Source organism: Onychostoma macrolepis, chromosome 25 (genome assembly GCF_012432095.1).
Source record: "Onychostoma macrolepis isolate SWU-2019 chromosome 25, ASM1243209v1, whole genome shotgun sequence".
In the NCBI taxonomy this organism is placed as follows: Eukaryota; Metazoa; Chordata; class Actinopteri; order Cypriniformes; family Cyprinidae; genus Onychostoma; species Onychostoma macrolepis.
Window position 1 is genome coordinate 15,747,511 of NC_081179.1, and position 18,554 is coordinate 15,766,064.

Below are 18,554 nucleotides of genomic sequence, written 5' to 3' on the forward strand. Positions count from 1 at the left end.
AACAAGTGATTCGAGTACCATCATAATCGATATGCAATTAAATGGATCTCTGTATAGTTAAGAGGAGAGATCTGATCTGAAAGGGTTTAAATGTTAAGGATATTCCAGAGGAGGTCTTTGACACAGGAATACTGGAATCAGGACGCTCCAGGAGATCACAACTGTAAAGACAATAAACTATGAGAATAGTGTTCTTAACAATACAGCAGTGTTAGTATTAATTGTTTACTCACTGCCATGCTTCTTGGATTGGAAGGGAAGTTGACAAAGTCGTAGTCACGCTGCTTCCGTGAGACTCATAGAGGCGAATGAGTAGGGCATTCTCTCTGCTTTCCGCCTGCATGTGAGAAAAAGGAAACAGAGTTTGTGCTGAACACAGTGGGCAAAATCTGTTGGGAGAGGTCACTGACAGGACATTTCATGAATGGGCACCTGTTTTACGGTCTCCAGGATGACGGCAGAAGAGTTCACAGAGAATGCACTCCAGGGTTCAGCAATGACGCCATGAAAGGCGTGGAGCGGGAAGTTCAGGTTGTAGGCGTACTGGATAACTGAAGCATCCTGAAAGAGGCCTTGTCACATGCATTGGTGTTATTCATGGTTGTCTGAAAATTATTAATAATCGGTTTTAGATTCAAAAAGATCAACCAACCTGTGTGTGGCATCAAGGCATAGGTAAAATCATGACTACCCATATCTGCATTGGCATCTGGTGCTTTTGGAGCACGCAATCTGTGGAAAAAATGGTGATATTAGTCAAAACATAACATTTTAATGGCCTGTCTGTACTTGTGTTTGAAAGATACTGCTGTGTTTGTTCAATCTGTGCGGGTAGCTTACAGGGACAAGGTCATGATGTTTTCATGGATCGAGTATCCATATTTGGAGTTATTGAGAAGAGCCACACCAAAGCCATGCTCAGACAGATCAGCCCATTTGTGTCCCCACACCTATAAATTAAAACATAAGTTCATACATTATGTAAAGTTTTCCAAAAGAACATAAAACCACAGATGTCATAAGGAGGAGACATCGTTCACCACACAGGGGTGTTGGGAAGCACAGTCTATTGAATTAAAAGAGACAATCGTCCTATTGGCGTAGTTTTTAGCCTGATTTGAACTAAAGAATCAAGGTTTACCATGTGTTTTTATCAGTGGACAAGTTACTGAAATGTACACTTGGCAAAAAGTGTCCCAAACAGAGTACTTGTGGACTTTGGTGACTCGTAGCTTTAGCTACACTAAGTCCATCAAGTTTACAGACCATAAAGCAAGGCTGGGCAACTCTGCCAAAGGGTGTCCCGTTTATAAATTGTTTTTCCCATTTATAAATTAATCTTAGTGGCCACCATGTTCCATTCCCTGCCCACACTTGCCCCACTGTGCCCACACCTAGTCCACTGTCTAGACATACTAGGGCTAGCCAGCATGGTGGTTCCATGTGAATGGAGGACGCCATGATCGGAGCTGTTTCTGTTGTGTCGTGGGTTTTGTGATAATGGAGATGGAATGTAAACGCACAATTTACATGATTGAAAGCATGAAAATTTGACTAAATCTGCTGAGACAGCTTGCAGTGTTACATATTATCGAATCTGAGAAAAGAACACAACACTGCAGACAACAGGTAGCCAAATACCGTTATTGCTGTCTTCATTGTTTGTGGAGTGAATATTTTTACATGGTGTTACGTTATGATGTTTGTTTCTTGAGTTTTTTTTATAATATTTGTATTCTGCTGGATGTTTTCTTGTTTAGTTTCAGATCGCCGCTGATTTGTTAAGTGTTGCTGCCTATCAGTGGTAATTGGGTGACCAGCTGGTGGTTTCCTTTAAAACGCCTCTTCCATTCATCAGAAGGCAGTTGGTGTGACTTCGGGCCGGTCGCACTGCTCCGGGCTTCCTGCTAGCCGCCAGACCAAAATGTGTTATTTTGAGTGTTTCATTTGATCGTTGGTTTAGTTTGGAATGTGGTAGAAATGTAGGAGAGACCTGCCTTTTCGTTTAGACCTCCTTTTCATGATGTTTATGTTAAAAGTCCCATGACATGCTGATTTTTGGATGCTTTTATATAGACCTAAGTGATCCCTAGTACTGTATCTGAAGTCTCTTTCCCGAAATTCAGCTTTGGTGCTGAATTTCAGCCACTACGAGCCAATCCCACAATGAGCTTTCCTTAGGACATGCCATTCTGTGTCTGTAGCTTTAAATGCTAATGAGGATGAGAGAGGCGGGGCAAGGTGGAGGGTGGGTGTGTGGCCTTAACCAGCTTGCGCTACCATGCGCTAATGTTGACAGTGGATGTATCGCAATGGCTCGTAGACACACAGTCTTTTCAGCTGCAGGGGCTGGCGCTCTCCCTGGCAGTGGCAGGTCGCAGCGCCACTTCCGGTGGCATCCCCTGATGGCAGGCGCAGCTGCCACGGTTTTTCTTGCCGTTTGCTCGGTAAAAACTACGCTGTTCTCAGTGGCGACCGATGGTGTTTTAAAATATTAAGGCAAAGTTCCCACAGGTGTGTTATTTATTATTATTGTTGTTATTATTATTATTATACATTTTTATGTATCAGCTGCCAGAGTTCATGCCAGGAGTCACGATCGTTTGTCGCCGTTTCTGCTGCGACCAGAATATGAACCCAATAAGCTAAATTGCATAAGCATTTTCCCATAAAGAACATACACATAAGGAGTGTTCAGCTGTATAGGCAATATATAAGCACGTGTATACTATATACAGGTGCGTACCCATCATTTCAGAAGTGAGGGGGACATAAATGTTATATACACACACACACACACATACACACAGTGCCTTGCGAAAGTATTCATACCACTTCATATATACAGTATATATATACAGTGAGGAAAATAAGTATTTGAACACCCTGCTATTTTGCAAGTTCTCCCACTTAGAAATCATGGAGGGGTCTGAAATTGTCATCGTAGCTGCATGTCCACTGTGAGAGACATAATCTAAAAAAAAAAATCCAGAAATCACAATGTATGATTTTTTAACTATTTATTTGTATGATACAGCTGCAAATAAGTATTTGAACACCTGTCTATCAGCTAGAATTCTGACCCTCAAAGACCTGTTAGTCTGCCTTTAAAATGTCCACCTCCACTCCATTTATTATCCTAAATTAGATGCACCTGTTTGAGGTCGTTAGCTGCATAAAGACACCTGTCCACCCCATACAATCAGTAAGAATCCAACTACTAACATGGCCAAGACCAAAGAGCTGTCCAAAGACACTAGAGACAAAATTGTACACCTCCACAAGGCTGGAAAGGGCTACGGGAAATTGCCAAGCAGCTTGGTGAAAAAGGTCCACTGTTGGAGCAATCATTAGAAAATGGAAGAAGCTAAACATGACTGTCAATCTCCCTCGGACTGGGGCTCCATGCAAGATCTCACCTCGTGGGGTCTCAATGATCCTAAGAAAGGTGAGAAATCAGCCCAGAACTACACGGGAGGAGCTGGTCAATGACCTGAAAAGAGCTGGGACCACCGTTTCCAAGGTTACTGTTGGTAATACACTAAGACGTCATGGTTTGAAATCATGCATGGCACGGAAGGTTCCCCTGCTTAAACCAGCACATGTCCAGGCCCGACTTAAGTTTGCCAATGACCATTTGGATGATCCAGAGGAGTCATGGGAGAAAGTCATGTGGTCAGATGAGACCAAAATAGAACTTTTGGTCATAATTCCACTAAACGTGTTTGGAGGAAGAAGAATGATGAGTACCATCCCAAGAACACCATCCCTACTGTGAAGCATGGGGTGGTAGCATCATGCTTTGGGGTGTTTTTCTGCACATGGGACAGGGCGACTGCACTGTATTAAGGAGAGGATGACCGGGGCCATGTATTGCGAGATTTTGGGGAACAACCTCCTTCCCTCAGTTAGAGCATTGAAGATGGGTCGAGGCTGGGTCTTCCAACATGACAATGACCAAGCACACAGCCAGGATAACCAAGGAGTGGCTCTGTAAGAAGCATATCAAGGTTCTGGTGTGGCCGAGCCAGTCTCCAGACCTAAACCCAATAGAGAATCTTTGGAGGAGCTCAAACTCTGTGTTTCTCAGCGACAGGCCAGAAACCTGACTGATCTAGAGAAGATCTGTGTGGAGGAGGGCCAAAATCCCTCCTGCAGTGTGTGCAAACCTGGTGAAAAACTACAGGAAACGCTTTGACCTCTGTAATTGCAAACAAAGGCTACTGTACCAAATATTAACATTGATTTTCTCAGGTGTTCAAATACTTATTTGCAGCTGTATCATACAAATAAATAGTTAAAAATCATACATTGTGATTTCTGGATTTTTTTTAGATTATGTCTCTCACAGTGGACATGCACCCACGATGACAATTTCAGACCCTCCATGATTTCTAAGTGGGAGAACTTGCAAAATAGCAGGGTGTTCAAATACTTATTTTCCTCACTGTATATATGTAAAAGAATATTGACAGTACAGAACATTTCAGCTGATTCTATGCATTACTTTTCATTCTGATAGACATACAGGCAGCTCTTGAAATTTAATGCTATGCCTTATCTCGTAATACCTCATCCTTAGTATTACACTCTTGGTATTAACTAACATTAAATAAGATTAATAAATTATTTTAAATTATATTGTTCCTTTTTAGTTCATGTTAATTAATGTAATAACTTATGTTAACCAAAGAGACCTTAATGTAAGTTGTTACAAATACTTTTAATATTCTATAACTATTAAAAAAAAAAAATTATGTGTGTGTGTGTAAAGAATACTGAGAATACAGAGCATTTCAGCTGATTCTATGCATTCTTTTTCATTCTGATACAAAGACAGGCAGCTCATGAAAAATAAGGTCATGCCTCCGTCTGGTGGTCATCCTTGGTATTACACTCTTCACCTTTAAACCAATTTCAGTTATAGTTTTAATTGTTTTGTGGCCCCTGAGCATGATCCATTTTTGAAACTATGCATGTTTCCTCAGAATGACTTGTTATATTTATGTAAAAAGTTTTGAAGTGTTTGGAAACTGCACTTTAAAGATATAAGAAAATTACTGCTATTTGTTTTACTGTTACTTTAATAAATCAGCATTACCACACCGTTCGAGATATCCTAAATCCATCCGCAATTTAAAATCTTCAGTATATTGGCATCATGTTGACAAAGTTTGGTGTGAACTACTTGTTTCTGCTTGGAGGAGTATGAGTTTATTTACAGCCTGTTTTCTCAAAAAACAAACATTAAAATAAAAATAGCCGACTTCCTGTTGGTCGTAGCTAATGACTGTAAATTAGAAAGTTGTCCGGCTTAATAAGAACAATTTATGTACCGAGTTTGGTGTCTGTAGCTAAAACTAACCCCCAAACTTTTGACAAAAGGTGGCGCTATAGAGTGCCTCTTCCACGTCCATTTATGAGCTTTTGTTGGTGTCTAACTATCACTAATACGGATATGTGTATTGAGTTTCATGGAATTCTAAGCATGTTATCTGCCTCAAAATAACCGGAAAAAAATATTCAACTTTGACATATTACCACGGCAACAATATTTTAGATATCAATATTCCCTTCACAGTTTTACATCGGCCGTGTTTTGTCATTATTCTGATGAAGTTTGAAGCAAATCGGGTAAAAATAAGATGCTGAATTCAAAGCATTTTGAAATTGACACATTTCCTGCTGCCAGTTGGTGGCGCTATAACTTTGACTCATAATAGTCACATCTATTCGATCGGCATTGTACACCGAACAAACCCCTGACGTTTTATCAAAATCAGACAATGTATGTGGATGTTATTAGACATTTCGTTTCTCTCATTTTTCGCCATAATTCATCACCTCGCCACAGGCAAACCGTTCGAGATATCAAAAATCCCTCCGCAATTTAGCATCCCCGATGTCTTGAGATCATGTTCCCCGAGTGTGGTGGCAATTGGATGGAAGACCTCAGAGGAGTATATCAAATTCCAGAGCATGCGCTTTTCAAACAGCCCTAAATAGCCGACTTCCTGTTGGGCAGAGCCTATGACATGTAGCGCGAAAGTTGTTCAGCTCAATGAGATCTATATGTGTACCGAGTTTCATATGAATACGTGCAACTATGTGTGAGCTACACATCAAGTTTTCAGACTGTGTTCCAGGGGTCGCCGTAGAGCCCCTGTGCCACGCCCGGGTCCCAGCCTGGGCGGCGTCCTAATGGCCACGGATTCCAACATGTGTGCAAATTTTCAAGAGTTTTTGAGCATGTTAAGGCCCCCAAAAACCCCCGGAAGGTTTTATTTAAAAAAAGAATCCTGAAGGAAACAATAGGGCCCTGCGCCATTTTGGCTTGGACCCTAATAAACGGAGCAATTCCAAGAGGGTCCTCACACCATCGGTGCTCGGGCCCTAATAATAATAACGGAGCAATTCCAAAAGGGTCCTCGCACCTCGGTGCTCGGGCCCTAATAATAGTAATAGTAATAGTAATACAATTGTGGGAACTTTGCATCATTTAAAACACCACCGCACGCCACTGAGAACAGTGTAGTTTTTACCGAGCAAACAGCAAAAACAGTGAGAAAAACCATGGCAGCTGCCACGGACTCTGGCAGCTGCCTTGGCATCAGGGGATGCCACTGGAAGTGGCGCTGCGACCTGCCGCTGCCAGGATTTGCGCCTGCTCTCTCTCCTTTTCAGTTTGACCCAGAATCTGATCCAGATGGAGAAGCACCGGATGAAGAAGTTGCAGCTCAGCGGCTATCAGGACGTCTCCGAATGGTTAGTTTAAAATATTGTGTCTGGATACAGAACTTTAGTTGGTTTGTTTATGTATGCTGTTACAGTTATTATCATGTAGCTAATGCTAGCCATAGGCTCGGATGAAGGAACTAAAAAAATACTTTGGTGTTCATTTGTACATCCAAATACTGAGCAACTGCCATGCTTTGCTCGTTTGCAAGCCATGATGTCTCTCGAGGAAAAAATAAATATTGCGCTCGCCTCGCACGGTAGTAGCTCATTGGGGAGGTAACCTTTCCCCATATGACGACATAAAGGGAAGATTCCAGATTGGGCCATCTAAGCTTTCATTTTCTCAAAGGCGAAGCAGGATACCCAGGGCTCAGTTTACACCTATCGCCATTTCTAGCCACTGGGGGACCATAGGCAGGCTAGGGGAACTCATATTAAAGTTAAAAAACCTCATTAAGTGAAATTTTCATGCCATGGGACCTTTAAGAGTAGTTAGGTTAGGTTGATTGTATTTATTTTTCTTTTCTTTGTTGTAGGTTATTTATATTGCTGTTTTATTTTATTAGATTGGTTTTGTTTGTTATTTCGGCCTTGGGTCTCTATTCTTGTTTTCTCCCTTTATTTATATTATTAGACATTGTATTGCTTAAATGTTATTTTTGGTTGGACCGTAGGTCCCTTAAGGAGATCTACTAATTATTGGTGGTTTTCCCCTTTGTAATTTACAATAAATGTACTTTATAATTTATTGTGATTTTTTTGGGTTCTTTTTGGTCTGACGGGCTGCCGGAAGTCTTTTGTTCCTTTTCTTTTATTTATTGCGTCTTACCCCTAGTGGACGTAATATATGGCTTTTTAAAACCGCCGGGTAGCTGGTGGTTTGTATGTGTTTGGCCAATCAGCATACACTTACGTCACCGGTAGTTCTATAGGAATCTTTTTCCGGTGTGAAAGCCCCTACTGTGGGCCAGCCCACAGCTCCCACTTTGGGCTGTCCCACTCAGGCCCCACAGTGTGGGGCCCACACATGCCCTGTATTTCATGCCCACAACGGGCTGCCTGCATGCGTCTCAATTCGCTGCACGCAGTAGGCCCACACAGGCATGTTTACTGGGTTGAAGGTGCGCTTTGCCACACCCACAATGGTGAGGACACAGTAGACTATAACTCGACTACTACTACGAAGTGAACTCTTGACAAGAACTGCAAGGATTGAGGGTGACATTTGTATAAAGAGGATTAAACCAAGTACACACTACCTCAAAGCGAGCCCAGTCCCAGGATGTGTTTCTATGAGTGGGCCTCTGTAAGTGTCCAAACTGGATCTCATAAGTAGCATTTGGGCTGCGCACCTGCACAGGGAACTCCACCTTCAGAAACTTATGTGACTCTTCCCAGTCCACCTGGAAACAAGATATCCATTATGCTTCACCAAGTTTCTTGAGCAATCGGTTGATTAAATATCAAGCATAAGATGACAATCTTTGCTACCTGCGTGCTGAATTTGATACAGGGGCAGCAAGCATCCAGAAGAATCTCCTGTCTAATAGTGCTTTTTCCGCTAATTCTTAGAGAGAAAGCGACGCAGCCCTGAAGTCCCCCTGATCTCACCACTTTGGCAGGCTCAATGACCTCAACTGCAGGCTTCCTAGGAAAGTAGAGTTATTGCTATCAAGATTATTACATTAATTTGGGTTCATACGGAGTTCATAGCTGGTTTCATACTGGATCTGATCCCACCCACTGCAGTGACGAGAAACAGGCTCACCTTGTCTGAAGGTGGTAGTCCATCACATCCCAGGCATCCCAATACAGAGGCACATCATCAAACAAAGCAAACTGGTTCCCGAGGCAACCATCAGAAATGGTTTCCCTAGAGTCATAACATAGTTTCTTGCAGTAAGTACTGTAAACAACCTTTTAAGATTTTGCACTTTTCTTGAAGGCCCTACATTATGACTCACCTGTTTGCTGGAAGCAAAAGCAGAGACATCAAACGACCCGTTTGATCTATTGTGGCCTTCAAAAGACCATTCTCCATTATAATAGTCCCATCGACCTGTATCACACAGAGAACCCACAGAATGACGTAAATGTGTGGGCTGAAGAAAAACATGGAATGATGTAATATTTCCAAGGGAATCAAGTACCATCATTGTGACAGAAACAAAGTCCTTAGGCTCTGCCGTCTCTGTGACTTGAGCTATGCCCACGCTAGGTACTTTCACCAAGGCTACAGGAAACAGGTAGGGACCATAATTAGGGATGTAGTTCAAAGAGCCTTTCTCTACTTTAATGAAATCTTACTCTATTATTAGATGAGTAGGAGATGTCTTTGTTGAAATTACCTTATTTTGGGTCAACCTCAATGTTATGTTTTGTCTATGGGAAGTACCTAATCTTGTTTGAGTGTCCTCGGTTGGCAGGGATATGACTTCAGTTCTTTCCCATGGTAAAGTATTCAACACAGCTATGCTGGATCCTGCACCCTTCCTAGAAGAGGATCCCAGTGATTCACAAGCAGCAAGAAGAAGTCTTGTCCCTATGGTGCGTATCTCTGGAAATATGAAGTTCATTAGATCATCTGATGATGCAGTCCATGTGGTATACCACAGGCACAGATCCAATACAACTCATGTAGGGCTGCAACTAACGATTATTTTAATAATCGATTAATCTGTCGATTATTTTTTCGATTAATCGATGGATCGGATATAAAAAAAGAGAAAAGCATTCATTTCCAACCCTTTATTCAAAAACAGAACTAAAATCTTTAGAAAGTGCACAAACATGTTGCTCCTTGAACATCCCTGAGCTGTTATAATAATAATAAAATAAAATAAAAATGGACTAACACAAAAAACATACACATGTATGCTTTACATCTGCCAAATATATAGACTTTTTGGGGGGGGGGAAAGTGCAAAAAATTAAATAATTTAACAACACTGCGTCGTTAGCGTTGGTATTGTATCAGACACTTGCACTTAACATTATATGAAAATCAAGCTCAAATGGAGTTAATAATGTTTTTGACCAGAGAATGACGGAGATCATATATAAAGTGTTTTGTCTGTCATTAGAACGGCTGTAACTGTTATCTGAAGCAGCAAGTGCATTATGCTTTCATCAACTTTTACAGGTTATATAACTTTGATTGTAGCTATATGGGCGCTTAGTTTTTTCTTGTTGTTTAATACACTTGGCCAAAATCTCAAATTAAGCGCTTATGCACATAATGCACAGGATATTTAAAACGTATATAGACAGCAAATAACTAATTCTTCTCCACTCTTCAAACACACAAAAACATTATCCTTTACTGACATAGTGTTTGAGTAAAGAAAACGCTGTACTATTCAAACACCAATTATTTATTCACCCTTGCATTGCGAAAAAGCAGAGATCTCATCTTCTCCAGGCTGTGCGTCAATCTGAACGGAGGCGGGGTGAAGGTACGAGGTCTCGCTGAGAGCTCGATGATCCAATGGCGTTTTACTGACAAGTTATTTTAATGCTTATCATTGGTTTACTATTTTTAAAACTCTCTGATTTAAAATAATAAAAACGAATTATAAGCGACTCAAGTTTGGATAATTTTTCACAGCACCTGACTGGGCTAGGGTATGGCAACTGCCATACTCTGCCATACGCAAACACCGCCCCTGCTCCCACACCTTGGATGACTTGGGTCGCACGGATTTCTCTGCCTCCGCCATGTATCTTTCCTCTACCTCCGCTCGTTTTTTTTTACTTTTTTTATTTTATTTATGAGGCGCCAAACTCTGCTACCATCCGTGCGCGAGAGAGACCGAGTGTGTTCACTCCGCTCCGCGCTCAACTAAAGTTTTTTTTATTTTTTATATATATAATCAAACGTCTCCGCGTCGCGCGACACAACGAATCGATTATGAAATTCGTTGCCAACGCTTTTAGTAATAGATTTTTATCGATTTAATCGATTCGTTGTTGCAGCCCTAAACTCATGTTTGATTTTTCATACTTTGTGGTCTTTCAGCATATTATCAGTCTTTTGTCATCATTTACTCATCCTTATGTCATTCCAAACCCATCATGAAGAGATGGGATGACAGGCAGAATGTTTACACATCTGTTTTCCATATGCACTATATTCCAAGTCTTCTCAAGCCATACAACTTTTGTTATGCTTCCTTCCAGAGTTGCATAGGCGCAAAGTATCAATAATAAAAAAAAAAGTTGTTGCAACCTGGGTAGCCATTGTCACTGTTTTTCCTACATAATAAATTACTTGTGCCTCAGAGCATGCAGACAAAATCCAAAATGACTGGTCCGCTGGTTAGTTGAGTGATTTGAGGCAAATTAAAGGGATAGTTCACCCAAAAATGAAAATCCTGTTATTAATTACTCACCCTCATGTTGTTACAAATTTGTAAGCCCTTCATTCACAAATTAAGATATTTTTGATGAAATCCCAGAGTTTTCTGACCCTACATAGACAGCAATGCAACGGACACATTCAAGGCCCAGAAAAGTAGCAAGGACATCGTTAAAAATAGTCCATGTGACTTCAGTGGTTCAACCTTAATTTTATAAAGCTACGAGAATACTTTGTGTGCAAAGAAAACAAAAATAACGACTTTATTCAACAATTTCTTCCGCGTCAGTCTTCGATGTACATTCATGACAGAACCACTGACGCAGGAGTCGGCGTTCTGATGTATAACCCGGATGTGCTGTGGCTTGTTCGCAAGCAGAGGAATGCACGCGTATGCATCGTGGTACCGTTGTGAACGTGCATCAAAAACTGATGCAGCAGAGAAGAAATTGATGAAGTCATTATTTTTGTTTTCTTTGCACACAAAAATATTCTCGTAGCTTCATAACATTACTGTTGAAGCACTGATGTCACATGGACTATTTTAACGATGACATTACTACCTTTCTGGGACTTGAACGTGATGGTTGCATTGATATCTATGGGAGGATCAGAAAGCTCTCGAATTTCATCAAAAATATCTTATTTTGTGTTCCGAAGATGAACGAAGGTTTCACGGGTTTGGAACGACATGAGGGTGAGTAATTATTGACAGAATTTTCATTTTTGGGTGAACTATCCCTTTAGTACAAGTTTTTTTGTTGCGTTTTGTTTTTTTGCACATCAAGGAATTTCTTCAGTAAATGTGTTTCCATTGTAGTTTATGCGTATGTCTTCTTATCGGATAAAAAAAACCTCATCTGCCTCATTTGAGGGCATGTGTTTTTTTGTTTTAGTTTTAATGTGCATTTTAAAATTTTATGCACAGATAGAGAAATCTGCTAGTACTGTGAGATAAACAGTTCATATTTTAAATTCTTAATCCTCACCACAGCTCTCAAATATGCCATATGAGGATACATTACACTAGGTTTTGTGATTGAGATTGCTGAAGGGCAACACTTTTAATCGACTTAAATTTCAATATACTGCCCACACAAAGCCATCAAATGACATCAGAAGACCTGGAATACAATGCATGAATTGTATATGGACTACTTTTTGGTATTTTATGAGAATGATCCCCCTCTCACATATTTAAAGCTAGACATAGACAGTCCCCATTCAATTTGATTTATATGAAAAAGAACATCCTTTATGTTCCACTAAAGAATGAAAATAACAAAGAGTTGGAACAACATAAAGGTGAGTAACAAAATAACTGGATTTTAAAGTATTCATTTTATACTACTACTTATTCTTCTAAAATCAATGGTTAGAAGAAAATATACAGACAGTATATCCCAGGTGAAAAAAAAAAGTACACTTCCATTATATACTTAAAGTGCTTTATTTTCGCGTGCTAATTTTGTACTTAATATACTAAAAATGAGTCTTTAGTACTTCTTAAGATAAACTTAAATTCAACTAAATGTACTCAACTGTGCTATTTTGATACACCATGAATATGAACTAAAACGCGCTTTTAACATACTATGTATTTAGTTAGTACTTGTAGTACACTTGAACCCATCTTTCATACACAAGTACACTCAAGTGTACTACAAGTGGTAACTAAATACATATTTTTAAATACAGAGATAGTATGTTAAAAGTGCATTTTAGTTTATTATGGAAGTGCACTTTTTTTTTTTTCACCTGGGTAGTACAGGCAGATGATTTACCGTCATAGTACTGTAAAGCATCCTCAACAACCATCTCAATACAGCTTCCAGGAATCACGTCATGGAACTGATTGAGTAGAAGCAATCTAAAAAAAACAGAGAGTCACTTGAGAACTCAGCTATGCGATTATCACCAGGATCTTTGATGCATAAGCACTTGCCTCCAAAGCTCTTGAAGTTGGCATGCTGGGTATTTGAAGCTCTCTCTTTTACACAAGACCAGACAGCTAGCCACCTCAATGTCATGAAGCAAAGCTTCACATTGCCGGTTTCCCAATTTTATCTACAGAAAAATTATAATTATAAAAAAAATAATTAAAAGGAGGCATGAGCATTCAGACATTGACATAGTGTTTATACTGGAACACTAGGCATATTAATAATCAATCACTCCCTTTTTATATCTAGGCTGGGTTTCTCAAAACCATCATGACTTAAGTAGATTGTAGAGACCATAGATGGCAATGTTTGTTATGATGAAATTAGGTTCACAATGCTTTTGGGAAACCCAAACCCGACGAATAATGTTGTGAACTACACTTTCAAGAGGAGGTTAGCCAATCGTAACTGAGGTCATCTAAACACTCTTAAAGATACAGTAAACAAAAAAAAGCCTGTTATGTCAGAGAAATGGAAATGGAAAATGGTCATGTGAAACAAAATTAAATGTTTTAAATGCAAAATCTTGACTATTTATTCATATGCCCCTTTATCAAATCATGCACTGAACAATGAAAATTAATGCAGGTGCAATTTCACTAATTTTATCAATTTGGAAGAGCACTATTGGGTTTTGAGAGACGCAAACAAACCTTTGCTTGTGTGGTGTAAGTGCCATTATGTAGCTCAAGGAAGAGCTCGCCAACCCACGTGCACAGGAGGGATGCGTCTGCTTCCAGCTGAGAGAACAGGACATCAGGACTTGACATCTGGACCCTTGACAACACAATCACAATCATCTCAAATTGTTACTAAATTAAGACCACTGATTCTGGTAAACATTCAGCACTGACGTCATGCATTTGTGTCACAGGATAAGTGCCTTTCATGTTAGTTTTATTATATTATCTAGTCTACATAGCAGGAAATTAGTGTTTTTGTGCTACACCCTCAGACAGATGAAAAGGAAACTGACTTTGGTAGACAATCAGTGTCGCCAACACGTTGCAGACGGTCCAGCATTAGCTGTGTGGGGCCACCGCCCCCATCTCCAAAACCAAACAATACCGCGCTGTGATTGGCTCGTCCCTTGTCTTTATTGTTCTTCACTGTATTAATCAGCTGTTTTGAGCCAAAGTAAGGAGAAATGAGATGGGCGCTCATTAAAGGAAGCTCTCAAATAATACATCACATGATGACAGACTTACATCTTCCACTTTTCCCTTCATCTCATAGGAGTTACCCGGAGGAAAATGAGTGAGAACCTGTGACCCATCAATACCTTCCCAAAAGAACGTGTTATGCTGATGGAAAGAGGAAAGATTTATGTGCTTTTAAATGTTAAAACAACAATAATAAGGGGGTTTTACGTGTACAGATGTGGCAAGTACATACCGGGAATGTGTTAACAAGGTTCCAACTTAGCTTTTGAGTAAGAAAACGAGAAATCCCACATCCATTCATGATTTGAGGCAGCTGTGCGGAGTAACCAAACGTGTCTGGCAGCCAGAACTGTGTGAGATACAGTAGACAGTGATTTAGTACAGGAAGTGTGTGTGTGTGTTTAGAACAGTGACTAACATAATACATGAATCTGTATATAATACGTAATCAGATTCTACAAACTAAATCATTGTACTTAGATTACATTTTAAAACACTCATTAGATTACAGCTACTATTACTGATTACATTTTATTCAAACAATGGCAATAAATTAATCTTTTTTTTTTAATTCTCTTTAATTATTCTTTTTATATGTTTGGAAAATCTTTCAGTTTTGTGGAATTGCTCACGCCGGCCACTAGTCAGGTGGTTATAATTACACTCGTATAATTAACGATGTATTGCTTTGCCTTTGTCTTTTGGTTAAAATACACAAATTATTAATCTAATAAACTTAGAAATACCTTTTTCTTTTTTTAAGTTAATATTTCAATAAATTAACAACACATTTGCATGGTCAGATTTCTCTTATGTCAGTTAATTCTCACATGACATGCAGGAAAACAAAATATTTCATCTTAATTTAATTTATTTGTAACATTTTTGTAATTCAATTAAGTATGTGTCTTTCAACCCAATGTAGGGAAATCCTGACAATGTAATGTTTAATGCACTTCATGTTGTTGGTAAGAAAGAATGGAATACATTTTCTTTCTCGTTCTATTTTTATGTCGACACAGTTCAAGATGATCCTATTTAAATCAATGTAATACATGAGTCAAAAGTTATTAAAAAGTAATGAAACAAAACCATTTTTGATTATCTCTTCTCAAGGCCCATGTGTGGGTTGTGTCTGACAAGATATACAGCCTCATGTGCCCTCCTTTCAGGTTCTCAAGACCTCTTCAGCCTTGGCAGAGAAAAGATGTGCACTGTTTTTCTTTCTTAATCTGTTCTTTCTAGTAAACTGCAGATTTATTTTAAAAAGATATCAAGGCCTGGTCAACTGTGCCCATGAGTTACTGTACGCACCTGCATCAACACTGACAACGTAGTAGAGAAGATATATGAACTATATTGAGTCATGCGGAGTGAATGGAATTTTTTTTTGGACAAACAGAGGTACCTCTTTACAATAATGTCCAAATTCATCCTTGAAGAAGTTCTGTCCATGTAGAAACTGTCTGACCATAGATTCCCCAGACGGCAAGTTGCCATCCTGATGCAAAGAAATTTTAAAGATATTTAAACAAGTTCAGAACAGAATGAGCTGAAGAAACATGCACAAATATTTTCATCCTACCATTTCCACCCATGTGCCTCCGACCGGAATAAACTGGCCTTTCTGCACAAATTGCTTTATCTCTGAGAACAGGCTCGCGTACCAGCTCTTCACCCACTGGAACTGCTGTGCCTGAACATACACGTTTGTTTTTGATGAGAGCATTTCATTGATGTCTATTGTTTTGTACCCTAACCTAAAAATCCTTCTTACATGTGAATTAACACAATATTTAGTAAGTTTATTAAGCATTTTCCATTGCCTTACGCCCATGGTACTTTCTCACTGCGCCTAAAAATCTGTAAGCATGGTCAGAAACGTACTTGTGAGCATGTAAAGACAAACTCTGGGTTCTTCTGCATCAGTCTGATCACAGTGACCCAGCTGCGAGCACACTTCCTGATGGTCTCTTCATATGGCCACAACCAAGCTGAGGAGGGGATTGAAAACATTCAACATGACCTAATATTTGTAATGTTTCCCTAATGTTGAAAATTTAGTAAGACTTAAATGTTTATGTAAGTGTAAGAGATTTTTTTTTTTTTTCAAAGGCTGCACATATTTTACCAACAAATTAAAATAATAATATATATATCAGAATTCTTTGATGAATAAAAAATAAGTTCTTGCTGGAAAAAAAGTAATAATTTCTTTAAAAAAAAAAAATCATAATTGAAGGCTAGTATACATTTTAACATACCAACAGCTGTATAAATGAAACACAAAACTACTTATTGTGTCATAAATAGTGAAGTGATCTAACATTTATTAATAGTACCTGAGTCAATATGACAGTGACCCATGGCATGCACCACGTGTTGACTCTGCCCATTTTTCTGGTCAAAAAACTTCTGGGCTAGACTCCGAGCAGCAGCAAATGAACTGGGATTGGCTGGATCGCATAGATTGACCATCTCATTGGCTGTAAACAAGGCCTGGAATCCGCGCTGCTCTCCTTCTCCTAGTATCTGTCCAAACACAGTGTAAAACAGACCAAGAACATGTATTTAGTGCATATATTTTTGATTCCCTGCCAACTTTACCATCACAGTGTAACAATACCTTGACAATATCCACAAGCATCTCAAAGTCTGTGAGAAGCTCTCTAACGTCTTGATTGAAAACAACAAGCTCGGCCTTCTGAAGACTGAACTTCCTGTTTGGGTCAGGGGCGGCGATCATGGAACCTTGTCCGGCTCCAAAAAGTCCATTACATGCAAGTTCCACATATAGGGTAATGCTGAAATTGAGATTAAAACACAAAGATTGAACCGAATGAATATCAATTCAGGCTATTCTGTAAGATCTCCACTTACCCATGAGGTTCGCTGTCCTTCAAGCACTCGGTCAGAACATAACTGGTCTTCTCACCTTCTTTGGTCAAACCCTAAAAAATAATTCACATTGAATGCACTTGTAAACTTTCTGCAAGACATTCATGAGATCCTGATGTGGGCTTTGGTCTCCTGACCTGGACTGGTTGTTGATCCCGCCACACCATTCCCTCTCCATCGCTCTCCCATCTCAGGTGCACCTCCTTCCCTCTCCAGGTCTCTGGGATCTTCAAGACCACTTTGAACCAGCACGTCCACCATCTGTGAAACATTTACAGGCAATATACTACTATATACAGTTTGTTAGACAGTAAACCTTTTATGCAACTTACGTGGGTCCGAATGCGTCACCAACTTTACAAGGCTGGAAGTTCTGTTGGATGGCTTCTGAATAAGGAATACGCTTCTCCGACAGGAACACAGTGATGGATTCCAGCGGATGAGTATCTCCAAACAGTCTGCAGGGAATGAGAGTGTTTAAATCACTGCTCATAACAAACCATCAACTAGAGTAAACAAGGTCAAAGGTCTTTTATTAACCTTCAAGGAATAGTTTACAAGAAGTAACTACTAAATAATAATTATTTAACGATATATAGAGTAAAATTTATAAGTTTAACCTGAAAAAGGTCCAGTGAATTTGTATAAACATGAATTATTAAATAACCAAACAGTAGTATGCATAGAAAGAAACAGTGTGCATAAAAGTGCACTGGCTTACCTTCCTCTAAGATTGCAGTCTGTGAAATATATATCGGAGATGAACTTCTCCGCTCGCTCCAGTAGAGTCCGTCTGTTTTTCAGTACGGGTTGGTGGTACATGATTAAAAACTAAAGTGGTTATGAATGAAGATATCAGCTGCAGACGAGTCTCTGCACTTGTACCCGGAAGTACATTGACAATAACAATCAGCTGTAAATCCGACTGCTTCGGTCGATGAACATTAGAGGACGCCATTGCATCAACAAAAAGCACCATGATATCCAGTCACTTCTGTTTCATGCTGTTATTCAGCTTTATTGTCAAAAATAATCCCCCATAATAATATTACATCACCTCTTTAATCTCATTATATATCTTGGAAACATTTCATACCTTTATGGTTTGATTTTTTTTTTTTTTTTTACCCAATCCAGATTTTAAAATGCATAATCACAAAACTATGTTTATTAAAATTGTGATGATCTATGATAATCAAAAAGGTGAATTACCACAAACCATCTCGGCATTTAATGTGTGAAAATTGTTTATTTGCCCTACAGTGGCACAATTTTACCCCTGTTAAGTTTTTGTTTAAAAGTTTATATACTGTAAGAGCTTGAGGTGAAATATTAGATGTGATGTGTGAATAAAACAAAGACGATTGACAAACCGAAGGTAAATATCAGAATATTTTTGTCCAAATGTTTTTATAGTTTTTTTTTATTTTCAATTTATGCAAAACATGTTAAAAT

The 18,554-nt window shown here is 39.2% G+C and overlaps 1 protein-coding gene across 1 annotated transcript; it reads right to left on the reverse strand.

The window, feature by feature from the left end:
- Positions 1–24: 24 nt before the first annotated feature.
- On the reverse strand, positions 25–18,007 carry man2c1 (mannosidase, alpha, class 2C, member 1). The gene is made up of 26 exons (XM_058766797.1): positions 17,821–18,007; positions 17,432–17,557; positions 17,237–17,360; positions 17,082–17,152; positions 16,828–17,005; positions 16,544–16,733; positions 16,089–16,195; positions 15,787–15,897; positions 15,610–15,702; positions 14,434–14,550; positions 14,247–14,342; positions 14,015–14,160; positions 13,692–13,815; positions 13,041–13,162; positions 12,880–12,965; positions 9,134–9,295; positions 8,889–8,971; positions 8,703–8,797; positions 8,507–8,611; positions 8,230–8,386; positions 7,998–8,141; positions 841–950; positions 653–732; positions 433–572; positions 234–337; positions 25–161 (listed from the first exon to the last, which is right to left on the reverse strand). The coding sequence occupies exons 1-26, from the start codon at positions 17,919–17,921 to the stop codon at positions 38–40; spliced, it is 3,096 nt and encodes a 1,031-aa protein (XP_058622780.1). The 5' UTR covers positions 17,922–18,007; the 3' UTR covers positions 25–37.
- Positions 18,008–18,554: the final 547 nt, after the last annotated feature.

What these genes read in the sequence shown, in the direction of transcription:
- man2c1 (XM_058766797.1), bottom strand. Translation starts at nt 17,921, where the DNA reads ATGTACCACCAACCCGTACTGAAAAACAGACGGACTCTACTGGAGCGA. An exon ending in GACTGCAATCTTAGAGGAAG is followed by an intron (nt 17,558 to 17,820) that starts GTAAGCCAGTGC and finishes CATTCCCTGCAG; the next exon opens with ACTGTTTGGAGATACTCATC. An exon ending in TGCTTTACAGTACTATGACG is followed by an intron (nt 9,296 to 12,879) that starts GTAAATCATCTG and finishes TCATATTTCCAG; the next exon opens with AGATACGCACCATAGGGACA.